The sequence below is a fragment of the Galendromus occidentalis genome, unplaced genomic scaffold (genome assembly GCF_000255335.2).
Source record: "Galendromus occidentalis unplaced genomic scaffold, Mocc_1.1 scf7180000077284, whole genome shotgun sequence".
In the NCBI taxonomy this organism is placed as follows: Eukaryota; Metazoa; Arthropoda; class Arachnida; order Mesostigmata; family Phytoseiidae; genus Galendromus; species Galendromus occidentalis.
Window position 1 is genome coordinate 325,990 of NW_003805272.1, and position 25,578 is coordinate 351,567.

Consider the following 25,578-nt stretch of genomic DNA (forward strand, 5'->3'; position numbering starts at 1 on the left):
ACCGGGCTAGGACGCTTCCCGAGAAGCTCCGGACCGCTCCCCCTCTCGGGTCCCGACAAGAGTTGCCTCCCCCCCTTCCTCTTGCCACCCTATCCCCTTCCCCCGGGGCGTATCTCCGCATGCAGACTCTCAGGAGGCGACCGATATGAGTATGGCGAGAGGGAAATATCTGCGGACGGGGTCCATGCTAGCACGAAGGAGTCTACCGGGCTGAATTCGATAATTCAATCCAGACATACGTTTCTGGTGAACCCTCCGACGTAGGGAGATCACTCGTCGGATAGCTCGGACAAAACATGCATTGATGGAGATGAACATGCAGTCGGAACGTATAGCGGAACGTAGCGCGTGACTTCACCGCGATCACGACGACAATCACCTTTATCGAGATGTGAGTCTTGCATTAGACGATCATGGGTCGTGAGGTTGCCGACTCGAATAGAGCGATCATGAGGTTTTGTTCCAAGTACGAAGGGAGGTTTCTGTCGAAGACTCTGAGGTGGTTGTCGATGTTGTTCGTTATGTAAATGAAGTTCGAATACATCAGGTGCAGTGATGGAACGACCCGCGGGTCGTATTTTCAGGGCCGACGTGTGTTCTTCGGCGCATCCTTCCACTCCGTGGGGCGCATCGCTCCGCATATGCGCATTTCAAATCAGCTTCACTAAGGTTCCTGCGAGTTCCAAATATCACGCAATAGCATCTCCAGCTTTCGGTCCAACAATCGTGTGAGTAAATGTGTGTAAGCGTCTGTGATGAACGGTGACGAACTCGTTTGCGTTAACGTATATCGATATGGGGAGAAATTGAGTGAAATTCTACAGAATCGGCAGAAGACCAATCCGCCCAAAACGATCACAAAGATTCGAATCCGAATCGTGAGAGGATGGACTCCGCGCGAGACATTCGCGCGTTGGCTTGAGCGACAAAGCGCCCATCGATGAAAAGGGGCGTTGAGGGTATGAAATGAAATCCAATCGATATACGAGGAAACTGAACTCGTTCATGAACAGTTCGGATCACCTTTCACAAGTCAGCGTCCATCAGTCATCTCAATGTGGTAACGACCCCTGCCATTAGTCCTTTGCCCTACTGCTGTTGAGCGTTTTGCTTGTTTGGGTTCGTTACTTGACTCGCCTGACTGGGGACATTCTGAGCTTGTGAAGTGGTCGGCGTCGTGGTCTGCGAATTCGCCTGCTGCAGAACCGCCTGTTGTTGTTGTTGCTGCTGCTGCTGCTGACTTTGCGACTGAGGGGCCTGAAGTTGCGATTGCACAACGGCCACCGGAGTTAATTGCGAAGTCTGTATCTGAGTAGGTCTAATGGTTGTGGCGATTGCTGCAGGGATCAAAGTCGAGCTCTGACCACTAGCCGATGTTGTGATCGTTTGTTGGTGGACGATAAGCTGCTGAAGCTGTTGAGTTGGTTGAGTTTGTTGCTGCGGGCTTTGTTGTATGGCGTGCTGTTGATGTGTTGATTGGCCAGCTTGCTGCTGTTGTTGAATGAGATTTGATTGTTGTTGTTGTTGAATTTGTTGTGTGATCTGCTGAGATTGTTGCTGCAGCTGCTGAGCTTGTTGGAGGCTTTGCCGCTGCAGCTGTTGCTGCAACTGCGGTTGAGGCTGCAGCTGGGACTGCAGGGCGGTCTGAGGAATATTGATCTGGGTCTTGATCGACTGTGTGTTCTGTTGTGAATTCGCGGTGCTGGTCGTCGCCGCCGCCGCCCCCGCTGCGGCGGTGGCTATGGACGTTGTGGTTGTTGTTGTATGTTGTTGCAATTGGAGTTGCTGTTGCTGATTCTGAGGCTGGATCTGTTGTTGAGTCAATTGTTGTTGCTGGGTCTGTAAGTGGAGTTGCTGTTGTTGAATCTGTTGGGGTTGGAGTTGAAGCTGCTGTGGTTTAGGAGCTTGTTGCTGCTGCTGCTGCTGTTGTTGCTGCTGCTGCTGCTGGACTGTCTGCTGGCTCTGCTGTTGCTGAGTTTGAGGCGCAGGACCACTGTGTCTGATCCGCATGGTATAAGGAAGGCTCTGCGGCGTTTTTCCCTGAGCAACGGCCGCGACTTGCTGAGCGCGAGCGACTTGGAGCGCGGCTTGGACTGCTTGCATCGTGGCGCTAATGGGCGGACCAGAAGAGACTGGAATCTGGAGAACGGCTGTGTCTCCGTGCGGCTTGGCTAGAACGGTTTTCGATTGTGGTTGTACGGTTAGGATCCTCGTACCGGAAGCTCCGCTCGAAGATGGCCCCAACGTCACCGTAGCCATCGTTGGCTTGGCGCCCTGCTGAAGCGCCGTCAACAGTTGCGTGTGAGAGGCCTGTGCGTTTTGAGTGTTGATCGTACCGGGAGTACTGCCGGCGGACGTTGTTGTGGCCAGGACGAAATTCGCAGATTGCTGGCCGGGTATAATTTGTTTGAGGAGGTGCGATACGGCCACCGACTTCATCGGGGCGTTCTGACTCTGCCCGCTCGCACTGCCCGGCTGCTGGTGGACAATTTGGACCGTCGTCGTTTGCACGCCCGCAGGGGCCGATTTGGCCGACTGCTGGGGCTGTTTGGATTTAATCAGATGCGGTTGGAGGAGAATCCTCTGGTGTTGGTTGCCACTCGTGGATGGTGTGCCCTTCGCCCCTTGGGCAGCTGCCGTCGCTGCAGCAACGGGCAGGGTAATTCCTGGAGAGGGAAGAGGGGAAGAAACCAAAGATTAGTCGAGACGCCTTTCCGAACGCCGATGACTTCCCGCCAGCTCGAGGGAATAAGGAACGAAACGTTCGATATCCGTCGTTCAGAATTTTCCTCCGGAACGTCTTAATCTAGCGGCTGCGGTGCTCCACCATGCCACACCGAGAAATACTGCGTTATCGATGGAAATAAATTAAAGAAGAGAGGGAGGCGGGAACGCTCACCGGTCACGGTTACAGCCGAAACAGGCAAAGGAACTCCGCTTGGTTTGACGAGAGTGGCACCTGAAGCCAAAATCTTCTGCTGGCCAGCTTGATTTCTCTTGAGAAGTTGAGTCAATTCACTCTCGTTGACGACTGTTCTTGCTGTAGCACCGGTTTTAACTCCCGGATTGACGACTTGTCCGATTTTGGTGCCCGCCTGAGTTGTCACTAACTGGCCACCAGCAGACCCTTGCGAGGTGATCTTCACGGCCTGTGAGGTCACCACCTGCTGAACTCGTTTTATCTGCGTCTGTTCCGGTGCACTACGGACGGGCTGTCCTCCCTGTTGACGAATCAACGATGAATGTTTCAAGGCTTGGTACTGCAGCTGTTGGCTCGGAGTCACGCTACGACTCGCGATGCCACGTTGGGTCGCTGCTTGTAACTGCGCCGGTGATAGGCTCGTAACGGATACGACGGGAGTCGTAGCAACCAGTTGGGTCGTACGAATCGGGGTCGAGGACTGCAAGCAGGAGGATCACCCGAATTAGTATTCATTCCGAAATTCTACAACTACTAGCATTAGATGTCGTCTCACGAATTCGACACGGCAAGCGAATGAGTTTCCGTTGAGTTAGCGAGTCCTACTATCCCATTGAGCGAGCTCCTAATGGGACGGAACTTATGGGAATCCCGGGAAGGGCGACTTCTACACTCCATGCTCTCAATAGGTTTCGAGAGTGTTTCCGAGAGTGGAACACTTTGTGTCTATTGGACGAGAACGTGTCTGTTTTCCCCCTTATCCGTCATTATTCCCTCCGTTCTCGGTTCCCCATGCGTTACTCCTCAATTGACCCAAAAGACGTGTCATACTGAAGAACTCTTGCCTTCTTCCCCAAGAAGAGGAATTCGCATCCTGACAGCAAGTGTGGCATATATGTACTACTGTGCGAGAGAGCCTCGCGAGAAAAGGATATCAGGCGTCGTATCGTCACGGGCCCCGTTCATTGACTTTGCATGTTGACTCGGCGCGGATTTCGAGTTGCCTTCATTACAGAGTTCTACTCAACGTAATTTGGAAAGGCTGCTCCGTCAAGCGAGCTTGAGTCCGTCAAAATCAAGAATACGGATGAGTGATCGCGTCAAATGGCACTGAACGAACTCCGACGGAACGATTCCGCATGGGTTCTCCGTACGCTCTCGATTAGCTCAAGACTCACCGCGACGATGGGCTGAGGTTGGGAGCTGCTTATGATCTTCTGAGCTTCCGAGGTGACAATATGACCTCCGCCGACAACGGCCATCACTGACGGTGCAGCTGAAGTTACCGAAGCGGCCGCCGTCGAGGACGTTGACGTCGTCACCGACGCTGACGGATTTGTTGCTATGGCCGAAGTCGATGATGAAATCGGTGTCGTGGTCGCTGCGTTCCCGGATTGGAGCTGCGTGCCCTTGCTGAGGGCAGAGGCCGCGCTCGACGCGGACGTCGCAGTTGCACTCGCCGCGGTGCTGGACGGCTGCGACGAGGTGGTTGTCGAAGTTGTCGTGGACGCAGATGTTGTGCTCGCGTTGCCAGCTGCCTGCGCTGCTGCTAGTTTCGACTTTTCCTTCTTGATGCGTTCCTCCCGTTGTTTCGCGAGAACGATTGGGTTCAGTGGGTTATCGTAATTCAAACCATGGTCAGCCAGGACTGCCGCGTTTTTCACGTTTTGTCCTGCGGAAAATAATTCGTAGAAGCTCCAACGGCCGTGACTCGATCTTGATACGCGGTCTTTTAATTCTAGATAGAATTCAAACGAAAGAAACGAAGAGACACTAACTCTTACCATTGGACTGTGCCGTGTTAGTGAATACAGGCTTCATGGCCGGCGTACGGTGCACTGACACGGTTCTAATCGCATCGAAGCGACTGGTATACAAATTTGTGAACGACTGATTATTATCGGCGGCGAAGAGTAGAGCTGTTTTGATCGGGCGTCCTCCGCTCTTCTGTTTTAGAGCTTTCTTGACAGACTTCTTATCGTAAGCGACGATCGGAGCGTTAGGCCTGCCCTCTTCGCGGGGGGCCAGAACGTTTTCGAAACGGTTGCGGCACAGTTTCGGCGACCGATATACGCGCGACACCGTCGAATTTATATAATCCGAAAGGAGGTCTTGGTTCGGAGTGTGACCCGGCATCAGCACGGTCAGGGACAAGGGGAGCTCTTGCAACTGTTGGAACACCTGCGCAGCGGGGGGAAAAATCCACAAGTTAATGATGGCGGTCGATACGCTCCCCCTACGACTCGGTACCCGTCACCGATCGTTCTAGAGGTCTGATAACGCGTGATCGGACGACTTGCCTGAAGGAGTCCGTAGTCCTCGTTGACGGTCCATTCGACCTGGTTGGGTTCTGCTGTGGTTTGCGGTTCGTGCAGCTGCAGTTGCTGTTGCTGCTGCTTTCGCTGAACGGCGCCGACTTGACCAGGGAGCTGCGGCACCGAAGGTCCTAGAGACGGCACTGAAGGAGTTCCAGGTGCAGGTCTCTGACCAAGCAGTGAACCACCGTGACCCTGTCTTTTGAGCTTGAGCAGTCTCGCCTCCTTGCGCATTTTCACCAAGCCAGGAGACGGTCGGTCGAAAAGTGATTTCGGACCGCCGTGACTCTCGGAGCGTATGGCCTTCATCTTTCGAAGCAATGATGATTGATTCGCGTCCGTTCTCATTCTCTTCGAGGACGATTTCCTCACATAGACAGGAGGCAACGCCGTCTCTTCCATCGGTTTCGAGGCATAAAGGTATCGGGTCGTTTCATCGACATAGACATCGTCGTCTCCAGCGGGAGGCGTCGGTGGAGCCCAGAGCTGAGGAGAACGCCAACGTGTGAGAGAGTTCCCGCGGAAGGTTTCCCTATCGGCTCCCACCAGAGTGAGATCCCGAATTCGGAGCAGCAATACTCATGACTCATGACGATTCTCGTGATTTCAGACAGACTTTGATTCGGCCTGCTGTCCCGAATCTAGAAAAAATCCAATCGCCGATCCGGGGACTCCCGGTCTACCTAACTCAACAGCTTCTTGTCCTTACCGGTAGGGGTGTTTTGCAGTCCCTGAGACTCACAAATTTCTGAAAAGATGTTTTGCGACACTTGTTACAACGAGGTCTAGCGGTTCAGTTGCATCGCAATCGAGCCCTCATGCAATTGAGAATCTACTTCCCGCTTTTATCTACTGGCATTTTATGCATTTGCCTCGCCGATCAACGGACTAGATTTCCCTCCCTTTTTTCGACACCGAACTCGTCCGGCCCTAACTTCGGGTAGCCTGAGTTTTCAACGGACATGACGACATTCGTCGAAAAAATCTCGAAGAGTTTGAGAGATCGCTCACGTGGGCTTTTCTTAAATTCGTCATGAATTCGTCACGAATTCCTAACAGGCCGACCAGGCAAGTGTGGTACGCACCTTCCCTCGGTAGAAACTGCTCGAGGACTTTCTCGAATCGCTTGCATATGATCAGTTCGAGCTCATCCTCTTGATCGACCGTGCCCATTGATCCAGAATACATGCTCTCGAGATGAGTTCTGGCGTGAATAAGCGGACAGTCGGTCACGGTCGGTCGATTGGATGATTCGCTGACTGATTTGAAAGTCGCAGCACATATGCAAGCAAAGGGAGCTGACACAATTGCCTGGTCGTCCTGCAGTGACCACCGAAGAAAGAGAGTACACAAACACTTTCATAGGTCAAACGCTTTATTGACTGTTCTTAATAAGTATGTTCGATCGATCATTCTACGAACGGAACGCGGCCCTCCCGCAGACGTCACCATTTTCCCCAACGCGTCCACAGCAGACCAGAAAAGAGTTACCAAGTTGCACCACGCTCTCCTTGCGCACAGTCATCCATGGACAGAGCAAGAGACGAAATTATACGAGAAACGTCACCCCGCGATGAAATGTACAATACATACTGCGTTACGACCTGCGGAAGAGAAACCGCGCGACGTCCCACTCCCGAAACCACATGGAAGTCTTGCACCATGGACGCTCAGCCCACCCCGCACCGCTCGTGTCTCCCCTCAAAATGTTGTTTCGTTGATGTCACTAGGTGTTCAGATGCGTTCGTTTCTTCTATGTACAGAGCTGTTGACATCGACGGGCAATTTAAAAATTGATTGGTTCCGAGAAGAAAGTGTTCCTATTCTACCCGTTCAAGTCCGCTTTCACTGAGGGGAACTGTCACCATGTTCGGAGAAGTCAGTCTTTTCGTGTCTGTTTCAACCGACTTTGCTAGTGTATCGACGACATTAATAATTTGTTGTTGGTTTCTGTCACTGTGATAGATGCGATTGTATCCTTTGTCGTCGTCGTCCGTTACGACTTCTGTCTCAATTATTAATATGTAGTAGAAATAATAATAATAATATTTATAATAATGATGTTGTCGTGCTAGCTTTGTTGTGTTGATATCACTTTTTTGTATTCTTCCTAAGTGTGGACCTTTCCCTGCCGTGGGAGAGCCTGGTGACACCGCTACCACCACCACCGTTGTTATTAACCGTGTTGGAGGAGCTCCGCCTTGTGCGTTTTCGCGAATCGTCCGCACTCGACCTCATGGCCATTCGTGTAGTTTTTTCGTGTTTTCGTGTTGTTGAGGGCGATTTGTTATTATAACTGGTGTTGTTGCCATTGTTATTGTTGTTACTAATGGATTTTTGCGCGTTTCTACTAGCGGGCCCACTTGCGCTCCTGCCTCGTCTATAAGGGACAGATTTGCCATTTGACTTCACCTCTTCGGGGCTGTGAGGCCGTTTGTAGCTGAGTACCGGTGGAGGCTCACGGAGAGCTTCTTCCCGCTCTTTCTGGTGTTGAAGACTTTTGATCATCCATTCGCGCTTCTGGGCTTTGACTTCTTCCTGGAAAATCGAGTCCGGGGTTCCGTTTAGAAATCTGCTTCGATTTCGGGATTCGGGGGAGCCGCCTGAGTATTCCGACTGAACGGAATTCGGATCACGCCACGTCATAGGTATACGGGACGAAATGTCCCTTCTAAACGAGACTTAATGGTATTTGATACAACACTAGTGAATTATATTTTCTGTACTGTGGGCTGCGAGCATATCCTGGATCTGATTGTCCAAGCGAGCTTACTTGGGCTTGCTTTAGGTCGATGAAGTCATGCTGGGTTTCCAGGAATCTTAATGCGTATTTCTCGATGTTGTTGAGTTGACTCATCAGTTTGCGTTCTTCCTCGGTCTCCTCCAGAAGACTGCCCTTGTTGTCCTGCGAAAGTTGAGCCGGATATGCTTGAACGTCGCTCGAGGAATAGCATGGGGGATTCCCGTTCGACATTGCATTGATATGAGACGATGAGCATTGACAGGATATCATGATTCTGAACCAAACCTGGTAGGGTATGTTTTCGTCGAATTCTGCCAGTTCAGCCGAGACTTCGGCACGAGCCATTCGCGCCGCAGTGACATCTGTCTCCTCTTCAACCTGGACCAGAGTTCTTTCGAAATCTTCCTGCTCCCGCTTGAGGTCGGCAGCTGACATGGGCGCCTCATTGTCAACCTCCATTTTGACGGCAGGCTTTTCATCGAATATATCGTTGATGGTATTCTGTTCAGAGGAAAGCCATGCTATTAGACCGAGACAGCCACGAGAGGATGGGGAGGACGATTGGAAGGAGGGCGAATATGACTCACCGATCTGAAGAAGCTCGTTGTGAAGTTGCCTTCCTCGATGGCGAGCTCTCCGAGCATTCGTTTCTGGTTGGCTTTGCGCAAAATGTTCTCCTCGATCGTTCGTTCACTGACGAGTCGGTAGATGTGCACATCGCGCGTCTGACCGATACGATGACATCGGTCCTGAGCTTGGGCGTCCATCGTTGGGTTCCAGTCAGAATCGTAGAAAACGACCGTGTCCGCTCCCGTCAAATTCAAACCGACACCACCGGATCTCGTCGACAGGATAAAGCAGAACACCCGCTTATCCGAGTTGAAACGTTCGACGAGGACCTGTCGCTGTTCGATGCCCGTGGCTCCGTCCAGCCGAAGGTAGGTGTGCCCGTGCATCGTGAGGAACTCTTCGAGAACGTCCAGCATACGCGCCATCTGGGTGAAGATCAGAACGCGATGCTGACCGGATTTGAGCTGGACGAGAAGTTTGTCGAGAGTTTGCAGCTTGCCGCAATCGAACTGGATGAGTCGTCGATCCGGAAACTGGGTCGTCAGCTGAAGGTCGATTTTCGAGAGGAGATCAAATTTGGGTTTCAGCTCGGAGTTGAGCCTCGCTTCGAGCGAATGCCACTGGTTGACGACATGCGGTGGTGGATGCGAGGCGTGCATGGAGATTCGAGGGGCGCTAACTCTTGGGTGCAAGCATAGGAACTCTTTCCACTCCAACTCGTACTCGCTCCAAAGACTTTCCGGCGTGGGAACGAGGCTCCTCAAAGCGTTCGTGTCACTCCACCAAGAAGTATGCGAGTGGATGTTCCGAGTGTACAGGTGTCTGCAATTCCGAAGAAAAGTTCCGATAAGTCCGATAACCCGTCGTCGGTGATCGATCGTCTCTCCGAGAACTCGCTTGTCAGGGATCGTCTGTGAGCGATTAGAGAAATGTAGAATTCAAAGAGAACTCACCCCACACCAGTGCCGTACGCGCTTCTGTGGATAGCGTCCGCTGGCACTTCGTCGGGATAGGGAGTTTGGAGCGGAGCCACTCGCTTCGGAGGCGGAGGAGGCACCCTATCTTCGAGGTTCATGACGGATACGGCTTCGATCAGGTCCTGTCCGTAGACGGGTCCTGAAGCGCATCGCATGTTGTTGACCCGACCCAGAAGCTTAAGCTTGTTTCGATAAGCGATTCTTCTTTTCTTGTCCAGGTTCTCATCGAAGAACATTGGGTTACTGGTCTCTTGGGCGGCAGGCGGTCTCCGAGCCTGCATGGCTGATAGAGCAGAAATTCCCGGCGGTCGTGGAGTTCCGGACGAGAGGGAACTCATGGCTGTGATGCTCCGGGGCGGAGTACCCGCTGTAACCGGTGTTGAGGGCGGGCGGGTCTGGACAGTCTGTGGGAACACGCCCACGGAACTTCCTGTTTAGGGAAAGGAACGGACGTCTTAGACTCGGGCAAACTCCGACAAAAATGAGATATTATCATTCTCATTTTCGGACGAAAAAATGACGTTATAATTATTAATTAATAATTATAATTATAAAGCCATAACTACCTAGTGATTATAAGGTTATAATCAAAGCTCATAAATAGTAACTGTACGATCATTATTAATCATAACGTCTATACCTATTTTGATCATCTGAGGGCATGATAATGTTACTTTTACTGCCATACGATTATAACTAATATAAATATAATCACTCTTCTCCCACTTGACGAAGTTTCAGGAGCGGAAAACCGCACTTCAATATCCCGTTAACTTACCCACAGTCGTGACGACGGGTCTATGAGGACTGAGCAAACTTTGTGGACGCTGTGGACTATTTAGTTGACCTTGATTTTGAACGGGCATTCGAACCAGTCCGGGCCGGATCGCCGTGGTCACCTGTTGGGAACTGCCTGCCTGGTTCGTTGGTTGAGGAGCGGCCGTAGTGAACAGTATGTGTTGCCCAGTCGAAGCTTGAACCAAACGCTGGAGGGCCGCTGAGGTTGAGCGCGACACTCCCGTTTGCTGCACGTGCAGAGTCACGGGGGGGTGAGGCTGACCTGCTGCCTGACCCGCTTGCGCTGGGGGGGAAAATTTGAAATCCGCCTTAATCTCACTGAGTCCACAGGGATCGACACCCGTGAGAGGACACTCGTTCTTGGGAGTTAAGCCGTGCTCGACAATTGGCGCGAAATACCCCGACGATGCGGGAACTCGAGAGGGACTCACCTTTCTGCACGAGCTGGAATGTCACTTGCTGCGGGGGGTTCCCAACTGCTCCCTCCGGCCGCTGGCCTAACATAACGAGACGTTGGGGTGGTCCTTGGGGTGAAGCACCCCTAAGGTGACCGCCGACGACGCCCCTGCTTGGCGCCGCTTGTCCAAGGGCCGCTTGTCTAGGCACTTGTTGTGTTGCCGACGGTGGTCCTGCGGTACGAATGTGAAGTCTGATCTTGCCACTGGGGCATCGAGGTGGGGGCTGCGGATGGCTCTCGGCGCTCTCAATGAATTGAGGGCTTGTTTGGAACTTCTTGATGCGATGTGCTGCGAACGCTGTCAGCACGAGTTCGAGATCGGCAAGGTGTAGATTATATGAACAGAAGAGACTTTTCAAAGGATTCTCCATGCGAAGCACGAGCGACGGCACGTGATACACGAATTGCTCCATTCGGAAAGGCGACGATACCGGATTGGGCTCGAACAGTGCGGGATGGTTGCAGACTTTCCGCAGCTGCATCAGAACGTTCAAAACACTCAAGAGCTTACCAGAAGCGAGTGTCTCTTTGGTCTTGGCTTGCGACATGAAATCATCGTAGAGAAATCGCTGCCGTTTCGATAGCCGACACATCAGTATGTGCTCGTACTTCTGCGGCATCTGACGTTCGACTTCGCTCTTCAATCGTCGAAGCAGGAACGGACGCAGTACCCTGTGAAGTCGCTTAACCAAGGCTTCGTTGTATTCGCTTGAGCCCTCAACCATTCCAGTCAGTGGGTTGGAGAACCACTCCCGAAACTCTTTGTGAGATTCAAATAAATGCGGCATCAGAAAGTGCATTAACGACCACAGTTCCATCAACGTATTTTGTAAAGGTGTGCCTGTCAGTAACAGTCTTCGTTCGGCTTGGAAATTCAATAGAAGCTGCCATCTTTGGCTCTTGAAGTTTTTTATGTTCTGCGCCTCATCCAAAATTAGGTAGTACCACTGCTTGCGTCTGAACGCCGAATGGTCCTGCACCACCAGTTTGTACGAGGTGATACAGACGTGGAACGCGTTCTTTTTCGTCCAGCCGATTCGTTTCTGTTTGCGCTCCTTCATCGATCCGTAGTAGGTGAGAATTTTGAAGCCGGGACACCATTTCTTGAATTCCATCTCCCAATTGAGCATCACCGATGTGGGCACCACGACCAGATGAGGTCCCCAGACTCCTTTCTCAACTGCCAGATGGGCCAGCAGAGCGATGGTTTGGATCGTTTTACCCAGACCCATTTCATCAGCGAGGATTCCGTTGAGTTTCTGATCGCACATCGCCACCAGCCAATCGAGTCCGACGTGCTGGTACTCTCGAAGGCTGTGCTTCAACAGGAACGGCACGGGAGTGATGACTTGCGCCGTGGCCAGGTCCAAACCCTTCGGCTGGAAACGTTCCGCGACGGCAGTGATGCCGTTCAGGTCGTCGTCGCCGCCGCCTCCGCCACTGCCAGAGCCGCTGCTGCTGCCGTGATTGTTCGGGGGAGTGTTCTCCTGGGTAGCGTCGTCGTCTTCCATGTTGTTGCTGGCCTCTTGGGTCGCGTCGTCGTCTTCTTCGACGACGAGGCTTTTGAGTTTTTTCTTGTCGTCCTGCGCGTCGTCCTCTCCGGTCGAGAGCGCTTCGCCACCCGCACCGTTCTCGTCCTCGTCGTCATCGCTACCACTGCTGTCGTCCTCGTCGTCTTCGTCCATGTCTTCGTCGTTCGACTCGAGACTGCTAGACGTCCCGCTTCGGAGTTTAGGACACTGAGGCTCGGAATAATACTTGGCCATAAGTTCTTCGACTGAAAGCCCGTTGTCTTCTTCGAGTTCGTTGAGTTCTCGCTTGTGATCGATTTTCTTGTTCAGTTTCTCCTCTTTGGCAATGGTCTCCTCGTCGTCTTCCTCCGACGTGTACTCCACGAAATCGTTGTCCATGTCCTGGACGTCCGACATCGTGTCTGTAACGGACGGCGTGTCGCCTCCGGCGAGCTTGTCTCGGATCTGGTGCGAGAACTTTTCCGTGCGGTCGACGAGGAGGTTAAGCTGTAGATCGAGCGCTTCTTTACGCGTCGCATCGAGTTTCGACTGGATCCGGAAGTCGAGCAGTTTCTCGGCGTTCGCCCAGAACGCCTTGACGTCTTTAGCGATGGTGGCGGCAAGTTTGCGGATGCGGAGATGTTCGTCGCGCTCGGCCCGCTGCGCGCGGATCTCCTTCTCCTGGTGGAATTTCTGGCACATTTTCGCGCACTTGCGAGCCGCTGCTTTCTTCGATTTGCGTTCTTGTGCAAAGTCGTTGCTCATCCATTTCATTTCTTCGAGCAAGTAGTCCCACTGGGTTTTAACGCGGGACGGCTCCTGCACTTTCGGCAATCGTTGCTGCGTCCACATGCCGGCCTTACGCAGCGTGCCAACCCGCTGGAGGACGTGAGCCTCTTGCTTGGCCCTCTCCGCCAACTCATCGCTTCGCGACAAGGTCGGTGGGGACGTCCTCCCGGACTCGGCCGATGCAGAACCGCTCGACGCCGTTCCTAATGCTGCTCGCGCACTGGCCGCTGACAACGTGTTCGAGGAAGCGCCCGACAAGGCCACCGCAGCCGGGGACACAGAACCCGCAGGTGCAGTCGCGGCAGGTGTTGAAGCTGCCTGAGGAGGAACTGGAGGAGGTGCAAGGGGAGGTCTGATCGAAGGGGAACCCGGCAGCTGCGAAGAGATATTCGTTGCGCCAGCTGCCGAGGAGTGGGTTGATGATGATGATGATAACAATGTACAAGATGGTGAGGCAGCGCTTGGAGGAGTGTTCGTGTTCCGGTCTTTGGGACCGTAGACGCGATCGAGATAGTCGTCGGTTCCAGCAAGCTGTTTCGTGTGCATGTATTGAAGTAAACCCGGTGGGGGTTTTCGACGCCAATTGAACAAGTCCATGAAATGACCCCCATTCTGAAGGAAAAACAGTTCGCTAAGCTGTTCGTAGTATTTTTCCCGATTGCTGATGAGACTAGCCGTCTTGATTTCGATTAGACGTCGTCTTTTGGCGGGAATATCAAGATCCTTCGCAATGAGGGCGGGCCGTTTCGTGCGGGGAGCCGCCGGATCTTCTGGGGCTTTATCGGATGCGCGGAGCACATTCTTGTCGACGGTGCTGCAAGCGCCGCTCCCACCGTTACTGTTCACGCCGGCCAACGGGCCACTGGTGGAATTCGACGTTACTTGAGTTCGCAGCGATGGACCTTTGGTGAAATGTTGGTAGCGGTTCGCTGACGGACGATTCGTCTGATCCGTCGCTTGGTTCTGATGAGGCGTTTGATGGGAGGGTTGCTGTAGAATTTGTTGACGTTTTTCGTCCTTTTCGATTGATTCACGCTCTATACGAATTTGGTTACGGTGGAATGCACCTTGCTGCTGCGACTGAACTTGCGGTTGTTGGACCGATCCCGTGGAATTTTGTGATGGCGGTAGACCCGGTTGATTTACACTGATTGGAAGAGATGAATTATCGCCTCGACGGTTGCTGCTCGGGTGAGAGCGGTCGACAACAACGACGCTGTCGCTACCTGGCTTCTGTTGTTTTGTTGAATTCGCCTCGGTAGCATCGCAGCTCATTGCAGGTGATATCTGCAAGTCGGGAAAAAAATGACGCTTATTTACAACCCGCCTCAAGCATCCATCCGGAATTCAAATCCATTCCGATGCAACAGCGAGGTGACAGCAGGAGTTGCGGGAGATCGGCGGAAAAGCGGCAAAAAGACACACAGCGCCGGAATTTCCGGCGCGAACTCAGGTATGAACTCCCCTTCCAGCCGACGCGACCCCGATAAGGTGTCGGGAGAGCAGATACCGACTCCCCGTCTCGATATCGCCGAGGACTTCAAGGTATCGAGCGTTCTACTGAAGAAATAGAGTACAGTCCCGGGCGCGTATGCACCGTAAACTAATGGGCTCCCGTCAGGCAGGACGCCGGCGGGCGTTGGGGCGCGAATCGCCCGCAAGGCTCATTTGTCTGCTCCCTAGATGCGATCGAGAGGAGGAAGGGTCTCTCGGGAGATTGACTGCTGTTAGTGGAGGACGTGGAGAGGGCGTTGAGATCGGGAACTGATCCGGGAGCATAGGACTCTGAGTTTGAGATTTTTCAGACAATATTTCCTAACGGGCTGCTCCAGCGAGAATCAATCGGAGCCGCCAAGCGACGGGAGCTCGAGCTGCTCATGACACGAGGAATCGTTTTCAGAAGTGAAGAAGGTCCTGTTTCAGAACGTCCACAGGAAATCACCATCCGGAGAGAAATAGAACCCGGATGCCAAGAACGAATCAAAAAACGGAGAAGGAACCGACCGTTCAGATCAATGCACATGAACATCCGAAGGCATTCCTGACATATGTGCATCGCAGTTGTTTCCATAGGGGAAAGTACCGGACTTCGCGTACAGTAAAGAGTCACACAGGACCAACGAACGGATCGGGCATAATTGATCGATAGAGCTCTCATGAACCTTTTTTACTGTAGATCTATCCAACTCGGCGCTTGCAGACCTCCCTTCGACTTTCGGATGAGTACCCCCACGTTCACTGTCCATCAAGATACCGTGATTCAACGAAAGACCGACGAGTTGTCTCAGAATTCACGAATCAGTCTTCGATATTCATTATTGGCTTCTCTAGATTCTTTCTCCGGCGGTGAATTTCACAAAATCATCGATAGCAGGCCAACAGCAGATCCCCCGAAGCTGCTTCCCAAACACTAGATGCAAACACCGGGGCCGGTTGATGCCGTGATCGGAGCCGAGCCTGTCCTTGCGTCGGACTCTATGCGGAGCAGAACGATCTCAAACTCGAAGCCGATATAAGAATCCGTATCCATGAAAGCGAAGCGCTAAAACCCACTAAAACAAGCCAGAGTTTCAAATCGCTCCGCCCAAAGCGTCCAGATTCCAATCGGGCGTAAACGCCAGCGAACGCCAACTCGATCACTGCTTTCGCTTGTTTCGTGTGTATCGGCACGAATTGAGCAGTCGAAGCACTATTTGTTCACTCACAGCAGCGATTCCACAAACACACTGCAAATTATTTTTGCGTAAACAACATCAACCGACCGACTAATGAACGCTTCGATACACCCTTGGATGGAGGGATAAGTGAGTGGATAAATGAGAGAGGTTCGAACAACAACACGTACGAACGTCCATCAGCACTCGTGAAAACGTCGACACACCGCGACACGAATCGAGATGGTCGTTCATTGAAGATGTACACCTAACCACGCGGTCAATCGCGGGCTAGAAAAATCATCACCACTCCGAAAACAACAACACGAAATGATTCACGTACGTTCGACATGGCCGCATGTGGGCCTGCAGTGCACGTCTTCCGTGCCGCAACACCGCATGAAGAACCTTGTTCAGCAGGACGCTGTCTGCGGCATCTATATCATGGCTTCCTTCCCAGCTCGTTCGGTTGAGGTCGGTCAGTCGCTCAATCGGACGGACGGATGCTCGGTGTGTCGCTTTCACGAACGATCGTTGAATCGTCCGCTCGGTTTCTTGTTTGCGTCTTTGATTGGTCGGTCGTTTCTCGTCGAGATCTCTCTACACGGCAGCTAGAATTCGCCGTTTTAGTGGCGCTTCGAGCCGTTGTTGTCGTCGACTCGTTCTTTCGGGTCGCCTCGACGAGATGAGCGTACTTCGCTGTTTAGCGGGCTCGTAAACAAGTCGCCAAAATGGCGTCCGGAGACACGTTGTGAGCCCGCTGAATCAGATGACTGCGCCCCCTGCCGTATTGATGTCCCGTTGTTCAGCAAACGAGAAAAGCGGTGCTGGCGAACTCAAATGCAAAGGAAATATGGTCCTCGAATCTTCCCGTGTCCTTCCACTCTATTGTCCAGCGGTCCGACCTCTCCACGAGTCTTCCGCGTTGCGCGAGCGATCGAAAGCTACGGATGCGGATGCGCGCGGTGACCGCTGCTCTGGCGGATATTGTACTAGCGTAGCGGCGCCTTGGCGCCTTTGCCGAGCGCCGAACGGCGGCGATCCCAGACACGACAAGCGAGCGAGCATATCGTGGGCCAACTCCGGCGAACAACGGGTCGTCCATTCGATCGCGAAGCAATATGGCGGACAGCCGGTTCGCTTGCTGCATCAGCGGCCCTACCGCGGCTAGTCAAGTAGCATTCTCCGCTGTAGAGACTGGGTTTACTTGGCGCGGAATTCAAATTCCTTGAATGTAAACAATGGACTTTCGATGGCTCTTAAACAGAGGCTCGAAAAAACATCTTACTCTCCGACAAGAAGAGGCGGCTTTGCAAGTCCGAGAATTATCGGACCTCCCTCCACATCCACAGAGCATGGGGCGTGGAGCCCTATGCGAGAGAGTTCGGTAACCTCATTCCGGGGATTCCTTATTCTCCTATGGCTGGTTGAGCGGACAAAATTCCTATAATATCCGGAATCCTCGTTTCGAAGATTCTCGGACTCGAATTCCTCCATGGCTGAGCGGGGAGAAGCCCGATAATGTCCAGAATCCCTATTCCGAAGATCCTCGGAATCGAATTCCTCTGCGGTTATGCGGGCAGAGCTTCGATAATGCTGGGATTTCTCACTCCGGAGATTCTCGGAATCGGATTCCCCTGGGGCTGGCTGAGCGGAATAGTTTCCGGAATCCTTATTCCGAGGATTCTCGGAATCGGTTTCCTCTATGGCTAATCGTAAGCGGACAGAAGTCCTATAATGTCCGGATTCCTCATTCCGAAGATTCTCGGAATCGAATCCCTGTGTTGCTGAGCGGGCAGTAGTCGAATAATGTCCGGATTCCCTATTCTCGTTCCTAGTTGAATCGAGCCGCGATCATCCTGCCAGTCAAAACTACCGGAGCTGGACGTATGCTGCAATCATAATTTTTGAGCTAGGATGCGTAGTTCTCGAGTATTATGATCTCCAGCCTATATTATGGCCTATTTGACCCAGGTTAGCATCAAATCTTCAGGTCGTCTCTTGCCTCCTCTAGATTTTCGGAGCAAGGGTTGCGTCACTTCCTGGTGCATCATGCTCCAAGACTTCGCGAATTCTCGTCGCTAGTTGTAGTGACCACATCGGTGCCGCAAAAGGAAGGAGACACTCCTTTGTGTCTTTGTTGCTGAATCATATCATCTCGCCTATTTATTGATCATCCGAGGGTACGAAAATCTTTCTCGAATTTTCTTGATATCGGTCTGGGCAGTTCGATGGACCTTCATTGAACTCTTTTCTCGATCCCAATGGAACAGTCAGCCTTGCTCCGAGTCATGATGAAAACTTCCTCCGAGGAGTTTAGGGAGTAGTCGATGGTGTCCAGGGTCGGACCTACGCATGAACCGTCGTCCACGTAGAGTACGAACAAGAGTCTGTCGTAGAATGAGGGCCGGCTCGAGAGAACATTCGAAGGAAGAGTTCACCCCCCGAAATATCGCGCTTAATTTCCCCACGGAGATACGGAGAGCTGCTCCCCGTAATTCCTCAAAGGCGCTCCGTGCATGCGGAATAGCCAGGCTGTGAGCTGTTCCAACTGAATACCGGATTTGAATGAGATAGGTCCGCTTCGAGACAATTCTTAGAGGCGCGCATTGTCTTCGATTCGCGACGCGCTGACTCGATATTACATCCACCAGGAATGTCTCACGAGCAACCTCGTCGTACACAATGTACGACCTCGGGTTCTCCGAGCTCGTATTTCATCGGTCAAGTGGCCTCTGGGAGTAAGAAAAAAAGTGAAACGCATAAGCTGCACCCTTCTCGAAAGACACGTCTCCACAAAGTCCAGGAGTATCGAGTCACACAGGCCACTGGGTACTTGACCTTCCCGTCTGGAGGAATCGGAAACTGTTGTGCTAGAAGGGTTTTTATTTCAGAGCGTATTCGGTGGAAAGATATTACCCATACTTCTCGTTTTCCTCGATGTCTCCCGGAGGTAAGCACCTCCTGGCGGACTTTATTTCGGTTTCGACAGGAACTCTTGTAGATTCGTCATCTCGTAGAGCCTCCACTCCTCGGTCGTTGTCAAATCCAGAGATCCCAGGTCTTTCAAAGCGGCTGCCAGCTGCGGATCTGACGTGTGGGCATCCACTCTCGAGCACTTCTCCGCGGAGGCAACCTGGGAAAGAACGATTCTCAACAGGACGATGAGCGTTTCTCGCGAACGGACCTGTGTTGGAGAATGTCGCAACCTTCCCTGACCGGAATGTCTCGGATTTGAGTCGAAGGTTTCACTCACGTCAATGAGCGCCACGAGTAGCTGCTTCAAGACAGTAGCATCCGGTGCGCGAACAGTGTTGACGGCCATCGATCGATCCTCCCATGTGGAATACGTCCTGGAAGTTCATAATCGTCTCCTGAGGCCAGTGGTCTACTCTATCCGCGGTATCAGCGCAGTTGGAACGATTGCCGACACTGATACTCATTACTCATTATACTCTCTGACTGAGGAGAGATAGGAGATGGAACATCTAGAAGAAATTGTTGGCGGTGCCGTCTCGTTCCGAATTCGGGTCACGAGTGGCCCCGACTAAGCAACAGTCAGATTAGAGCTCGGAAAGCGAGGTTCTTCTTCCCGAGCCAGGACAAGCTCTCTCCGTCGTCATCTGTTCACGTTTCGGATCAGAAGCTTGAGTCCAATATAAGACAGTAGTCTCTTGGACAGTATGAACATCAAGATTCACTCGCCGGGAGTCGTGTGAATTATCGATTGAGTGAAAATTAATATGCGTCTCGGCTCGGTAGGCGAGAAACTTCACGGATTCTTCACGAACCTCGAGAACGATAGAGCTCCGACGATGGCATCGTTTTCATCGAGCGCGACCAGCGTATTGCCGAAGAATTCCATGACGCTGCGACCCAAGAACTTACTCAAATTCGGCAAGTCCTCAGGCACCAGCTTGCGAATGGTGGCTGGCATGCTTATGCGACAACAGGGAGTTCCTCCGCGCCGGGCCAAGGGCGTCCCCTGGATCCTTCGGAGTTCTAAGTCTCCCTGAGAAATTCGTCGCCGCCGATTGGAGTGCGGCAGATTCTCGCAATCCACTCCACGGTCGAGCGAATGTCGATCGATCACTCTGCAAAACAAAGGGGCTTGAACTTATAGGACTTGGAGGGTGGGAATTAAATCCTATGAGGACAAGGGAGCGAGGCCGTGGGGCAAAGTCGCCGAGAGTTTGACTTCTTGTGACTAGAGGATCGCCTTTAGGATCTTCCGTGAACTAGGTAGGAGTTCTCGCCGGCGCTTCCGCGATCAGAATCCCGGGAGAAACCAGAATCAGCTCGACCGATAACCAGATGCCCAGATGATTGATGACAATTAATGATCTGAGTGATTTCTTGCAATGTCATCGGAGATTGTCAATCAGGTCACCGGGATGGAAGCCCACAGAGCGTTTCCGGCAGTTTTCCTCCACGAACCCTCTATTCCAGTGTCAGCGAGAACTCTTCGAGAATGTGTAGCTTCTGGTCGAGCAAAGATGTATGGATATGATCAACGCACTCATGAAACCGAGGAAGGTCCCGGTCGGACAAGGAAGCTGTCATACTTCCGTCTGAACGCATGCATTCTGAGTCATCTCCGTCTTCGCCGATGAGAGGCTTTTCATTCACCGAAACCGAATCCACTTCTCCCTTCCCCGGAATCACCGTCGTTCAATACGTGCTTATCCGCTAAGATCTTGCCTCCGCAAAATACTGCGGGTTCTCAGCTAAACGAGCGAAAAATAATCTGTTGCATTATTCTTTAGGAATTGCGAGAGCTTTTCGGATCTATGGAGTCCCATCGCGAGCTAAGACTGAGGTGTTTCCAGAAAACCCTCTCTCTCTCTTAGATGACTAAGATGGGAGTTCGGGGGAAACCATTACTAGCTTACGTCAGATGTGTCCGTTGAACTTGTTCTGAAATTCCCGAAATTTCCATTGACCGAACCGATGAATGAGCCGAGAAAGTAGGTGTAAAGCTTCACGAGCCTGGCCATTCTCGACCGAATCGAGGATAGAGCGGATTCCGTTCGAGTCCCTTCCAATTTGGCAACAAGTACAGTTTATTCTCCCGAACCGTTTCCACAAGAGGAAATCCCGCATTGTAGAGGCAGGACCAAAAGATAAACTCTCAACTAAGCACCTAATTTGGAAGCCAAGAGCAGTACATTCGAACATTTTTCTAGAGTCTACGCTTGCTCGACTTCGAGAAGCCGAATGATCGGTGGAGAGCGGGGAGGAATTGACGCGAATTCCTTGTCACAGCTTCCCGATGCTCGAGCAAGCCCAGTGACCTCGTCAATACTTATCTTGTCTTAAGTCTACTTAATCAATTATTATTGGCCCCGGAGAGTCTCCCGGAAACAAGCATCGAGTTGCGCTCCGTGCATTCCTTCCGAGAGCGGTCGATCGATCGTCACGACACGATTGCCATACTTTTCGGAGTCGTGGTTGTCAGAGCTGAAGGTTGAAATCAAAATGAAGTCTATACTCGCGCTGTCTGACCGTCGTGTTTTTCGTCTCACAGTTGATGCCTCTTTCCCACTTATGCAACTTATTGTTGTACAGTGATGGAGACCCTTTCTTCTGGGCTCATTCTGTTCATTTTTATGTGCTTGCCAAGTGACCGAGAGAGCTACCGAAAACTGACAGTTCCAACAACTTACAATCAGAGAAAGTCTGAAGAAGCACCGCCGCTCCCTGAGAGACCGAGGCATGTGCATCTTCAAATCCGATTACGAGCATCTGCTACAAACTCGATGTTGGTGATGGGATTCCGCACGCTCTCGACGGTGATGTTCTCATTTTCACGGGCGTCTGAATACAGGATTTCGCTGGATCCGGAGTACTGGTGATCCTTCTCCGGACCCCGGTTCGGCCCGAAGCCCGAAGGCTTTTCTTGGTTCCTCCCCGCTCTTCGGACGGAGGAGAAATCGCTAAGTAGAACCTGGCTCCAGTCGTGCGATTCTCTGGGCATTTCGTCCTCCCTTCCCTCGTATCGAGCTCAGATTCACGAAAAGCCAATCTTCAGTCTGGAATGCTTCGGCTGAGTATGGAGAATGTCCCTCTGACGAGGAAAAGCATTCTCCTGGAAACGATTTGACCCTGGAAGCTTATCCGAAGACTGTGTCGGAACCGGAAGCTCATCCGAGCCATGCTTCCAGAGTCTCTCGACTCCTTACAAGGAAAAGCACCTGGGGCTTGCCCAACGGGTCGCAGAAGAGAACTTTTCCACATTCTGTGACCCTTTCCGAACGACGGAAAGCCCGTCAGTGGTCAGTCGGCGAGCCAGCTCGAAAGTCTGGCTCTTGCCGGATGGCGCTTTCCCTCCACCAATCGTTCTGCTATAAAACCCTCGGAGAGACTGGAAGTTCGCGTCGGTATGAGATCGTTAACTCTCGCGTTTTTCTTGGTGGCGTTGTGGGCCCACGTACGAGGGCAAGCAAGTGTTGTCATCCAATACCTCGAGATCCCGCAGTTCCGCAATGAGATCATCGTGTACCCCCGCTTCATATTGACGCCCGACGGACGGAGACTGCTGCAAGTGACTGACGATTTCAACTTGAACCTCGATCCGACCAATGTGTTCCCCCCTCAAATTCTCGTCAGGACGTTCGATTCGCTCGGCAACCCGATCGACGAGAACATGGACACCAAAGACATATCGGACGGAATCTATTTCGATCCGAAAAACGGCGCCTCGATCCAGATGAATAAGCCCAAAGTCGTTGGAGGCTTGCCGGAGTTCGTCGGCGTTCTCAGTAATGGGCTCAGGATCGTCCCGGTGACTGGTCGAAACTCGAGGAACGGAGCGATGCCGCATAGAGTATTCCGCTACAAGGATCGTCAGTCGCACGAGCACGATTTCGTGCTGCCGTTGAACTTGTCCATTTTCAATCCGTTCGGCACGAGCGGCGTCTACCCTGGTCTGGAAACAGCCCCCTTCAAGATACGCCCCGAAGTCATGATGGTATCCGATACCGCGCACAGTTCGAAATTCTCTTCGAAAACAGAACTGCTCCGGTACATCGGCACGTTTATGAACGCCGTTAACCTCCGATACCGCAGCGTCAGCGGGATGGATTTGCAGTTGAAATTGGCGGGTGTCGTGATAAATAACGTGGAGAACGAGCCCTACGTGCGCGGATACGGAGGTCACGTAATCGCGGACCAAACGCTCGCCGGTTTCGCCCAATACATCAACTCAGGCGGCATTCCGAGTGAATTCGATTTGGCTTATCTGATGACGGGTCGCGATATGGCTGCCGTGGACCCGTTCTACGGCTTGCATCCCGGAGTCGCGGGTCTCGCCTATGTCGGCGGCGCGTGTACCCCGCAACGTACTGGAATGGGCGAGGATTTGGCGGGTTCGTACGACGGGGTCCATGTTGCGGCGCATGAGATCGCGCACTTGTTGGGCTGTGTTCACGACGGTGATCCCGCACCCTTCTATCTGTCGGGAAGTCCCGGTGCCCGAGAATGCCCATGGGATCACGGGTTCATCATGAGCTACAAAGACGGAGGGAGTAACCGATACAAGTTCTCTCAATGTTGTGTGAATTCGATGAAGTATCTCGTGAGGAACCCGGGTCATCACTGCTTGAGACACGAAGCCACGCTCCCCGACCCGGTCCCGAGCGCCCCGATCAAGCCCGTGGCTCCGATCCCCCTCGACACACCCGCGAGCAACACTAGATCGGTGAACTCTTTGACTCTGCCGCAGAGCCCAACTCGGATCTCGTCGTTCCTGCCGTCCGTGCCGGAATTCCCGAGCACCTTCCACTTCCCAGGTCTGAACAGCATCCAGAAACCGCAGACGCCTGCATTGCGGATCGACCGCAGCTTGCTGTTGAACAACAACCTGCCCGGAGAGAAGGTATCGCCTAGCCAGTACTGCAAGCAGAAGTATCCGCAAATAAAAAATGTCTGGAGCGATGGGAGCATCAGCGAACTAGGAAAATGCAAAATCAGATGTGCCTACCCTCCCAGATCCGATGGACTTTACTTGTATCATGTGACTAATGCTCTCGACGGAACTTCGTGCGGCTCTGGCAGACGGTGCATAAACGGAGCCTGCATATAGAGAAGCGGCGTAGTGTATATACCTTAAGGCCCGGGGACCCCTCTGTCAACATTTCCCGCATGGTAATCGCGAATTTTCTTCCCCTGTACATTTCTGTTACCCGAGCTATCGACGAAGATAGCAAGCAATGTTTGCCTGACGCACATCATCACCTCCAGGTTCAGGAACGCCATCGGTATGATTGAATAAATTCATTGGAGCCTCCTGAATTCGCCTCTTCCTGAATCCAAATCTTAACAGTGCTGCGGAGCAAGAAGTCGACAGAATCGCTCAATGCAACCTCTCATCGACGTTTTCTTCCGCCAGGCTCGTTCGCTCGCTCTCCGTCCCTCTGCTTCTCGGAGCGGATTCTGGATAATGAGATCAGGCATCTTCAGCTGCGAGTTATGAGACTCGAGTTTTCAGGTTCAAACTTATATAATCTCGCCTACGTGCCTCGAATGAATATCGACTTCGATAAACAGGTCGAATGCGAGAGTCCGTGATTACATATCGAGAGCTCTGCATCACGCCGCTTGTTTTCAGCTCTTCGATCGGAGCGATCCCCAACTCTTCATCGTCGGAGATATGGAATCGCGATTTACGGAGTCGAGTGCGGTCCAATCCTCAAGTACCTAGCATAGCCTTGTGATCACCACTCACGCAACTCCGAACGCCGACATGATTCCAGATAGCCGGGACTCGACTGCTGAATAACATCTCGGCAATAATAATCTTGGCAGGCTCCAACCACCTCATTACATTGGAGAAAAACGACAGGAGTCAATCTTTAATAACCTCCGTATCATCACCCTGAAAAGCGTGATTATGAAGTCGAGGGCGCGTTGCCAGGAATCAATCCCATTGTGCCGCGGGTGAATTGGTGTTTTTTATTCGTTGGGCTTCAAGCGTATGTACACGTTCTGTATGGAGGAAGCTTCCTTTCCGCCGTTTATTCTGAACAGAATTGGCCGAACTCTCTCTGGAAGCAGATGAGCGAGCTTCGATTCTGAACAATTTCTAACTGCAACAAAGCTGACTAACCATGATTTCGTGTCATTACCCGTTTGTTTTTCCCTCGTTTGTTTTCGATCGTCAATCTCGCAATCACGAGCACGAGGCCGTCCGCAAGGCTGGTGGAAATTCAGCCATAGAGACCATTTTGGCTCCACTCCCGTGCCGCAGACACGAACCGTACCAGAGCTTGGATCATCGACAAGCCCTGATCCCAGGCAGGTACAATGAGTCAGGTTTCCTGAACTCACCTATATCCAGCCGTAGGGCTCAGGAGGATCCAGAATCGTGGAATGAGCGTAGGATCATGGACTGGCGTCACTTTTGAGCACGAATATTGCGGCGTTGTTGTCGCTAGGAGTGATGTCGTTCTCTCCCTTGCTCCCAGCTGGTCTCCCTCCTCTTCGACCAATGTTTGTTATCATCTGTCGAGAGCGTCCATCGAGATACCAGCGTTCCTGCCACGAGGGACACGAGAATCTAGCGCATCCAGCGACTCACGAAGCGGTTCATCAGGGTAGCGATTCGCGCGAGGGAAGGAGCTCAGATTATATGAGTCTTATTGTAGCCGAAAATCAATAGATTATTTATAATACTCTCAGATGAGCAGCTCGATCGAGCGCGACATCTCCGAGCCGGAAATTTAATTGCCATTGGGCCCGAAGCTTTCATGCCTGGAATATGTCCGAGCAGAAGACACTTTTGCCGAACAGATTAGACTGAAGGGCATGTCCGCCTATCTTTCGACCCTTCAAAACGGTTATTCGA

At 52.3% G+C, this 25,578-nt stretch overlaps 3 protein-coding genes across 3 annotated transcripts; 1 reads left to right on the forward strand and 2 right to left on the reverse strand.

The window, feature by feature from the left end:
* Positions 1–1,089: 1,089 nt before the first annotated feature.
* On the reverse strand, positions 1,090–14,355 carry dom (domino helicase). Its single transcript, XM_003742112.1, has 12 exons — positions 10,755–14,355; positions 10,304–10,606; positions 9,502–9,955; positions 8,566–9,370; positions 8,264–8,479; positions 8,009–8,140; positions 7,648–7,773; positions 5,221–5,721; positions 4,705–5,101; positions 4,099–4,592; positions 2,900–3,401; positions 1,090–2,666 (listed from the first exon to the last, which is right to left on the reverse strand). The coding sequence occupies exons 1-12, from the start codon at positions 14,353–14,355 to the stop codon at positions 1,090–1,092; spliced, it is 9,108 nt and encodes a 3,035-aa protein (XP_003742160.1).
* A 4,271-nt stretch (positions 14,356–18,626) lies between these two features.
* LOC100907508 (uncharacterized) lies at positions 18,627–25,136 on the reverse strand. The gene is made up of 4 exons (XM_029111113.1): positions 25,062–25,136; positions 19,526–19,828; positions 18,991–19,087; positions 18,627–18,870 (listed from the first exon to the last, which is right to left on the reverse strand). Exons 2-4 carry the CDS (start codon positions 19,669–19,671, stop codon positions 18,709–18,711), a joined length of 405 nt encoding a protein of 134 aa, XP_028966946.1. The 5' UTR covers positions 19,672–19,828; positions 25,062–25,136; the 3' UTR covers positions 18,627–18,708.
* LOC100900588 (venom metalloproteinase antarease-like TtrivMP_A) lies at positions 22,115–23,880 on the forward strand. Its single transcript, XM_018639039.1, has one exon. It carries the CDS (start codon positions 22,117–22,119, stop codon positions 23,815–23,817), a length of 1,701 nt encoding a protein of 566 aa, XP_018494555.1. The 5' UTR covers positions 22,115–22,116; the 3' UTR covers positions 23,818–23,880.
* Positions 25,137–25,578: the final 442 nt, after the last annotated feature.

Bases quoted from the DNA above. Each gene is read 5' to 3' on its own strand.
- LOC100907508 (XM_029111113.1), bottom strand. From the start codon at position 19,671: ATGCCAGCCACCATTCGCAAGCTGGTGCCTGAGGACTTGCCGAATTTG. The intron at 19,088-19,525 runs GTTCGTGAAGAA...ATGAACTTCCAG, and splicing joins GGAGCTCTATCGTTCTCGAG to GACGTATTCCACATGGGAGG. The intron at 18,871-18,990 runs GTGAGTGAAACC...GTTCTTTCCCAG, and splicing joins TACTCGTGGCGCTCATTGAC to GTTGCCTCCGCGGAGAAGTG.
- dom (XM_003742112.1), bottom strand. From the start codon at position 14,355: ATGAGCTGCGATGCTACCGAGGCGAATTCAACAAAACAACAGAAGCCA. The intron at 8,480-8,565 runs GTGAGTCATATT...TCCTCTGAACAG, and splicing joins CAACGAGCTTCTTCAGATCG to AATACCATCAACGATATATT. The intron at 2,667-2,899 runs GTGAGCGTTCCC...TTCCCTCTCCAG, and splicing joins TTCGGCTGTAACCGTGACCG to GAATTACCCTGCCCGTTGCT.
- LOC100900588 (XM_018639039.1), top strand. From the start codon at position 22,117: ATGAGATCGTTAACTCTCGCGTTTTTCTTGGTGGCGTTGTGGGCCCAC.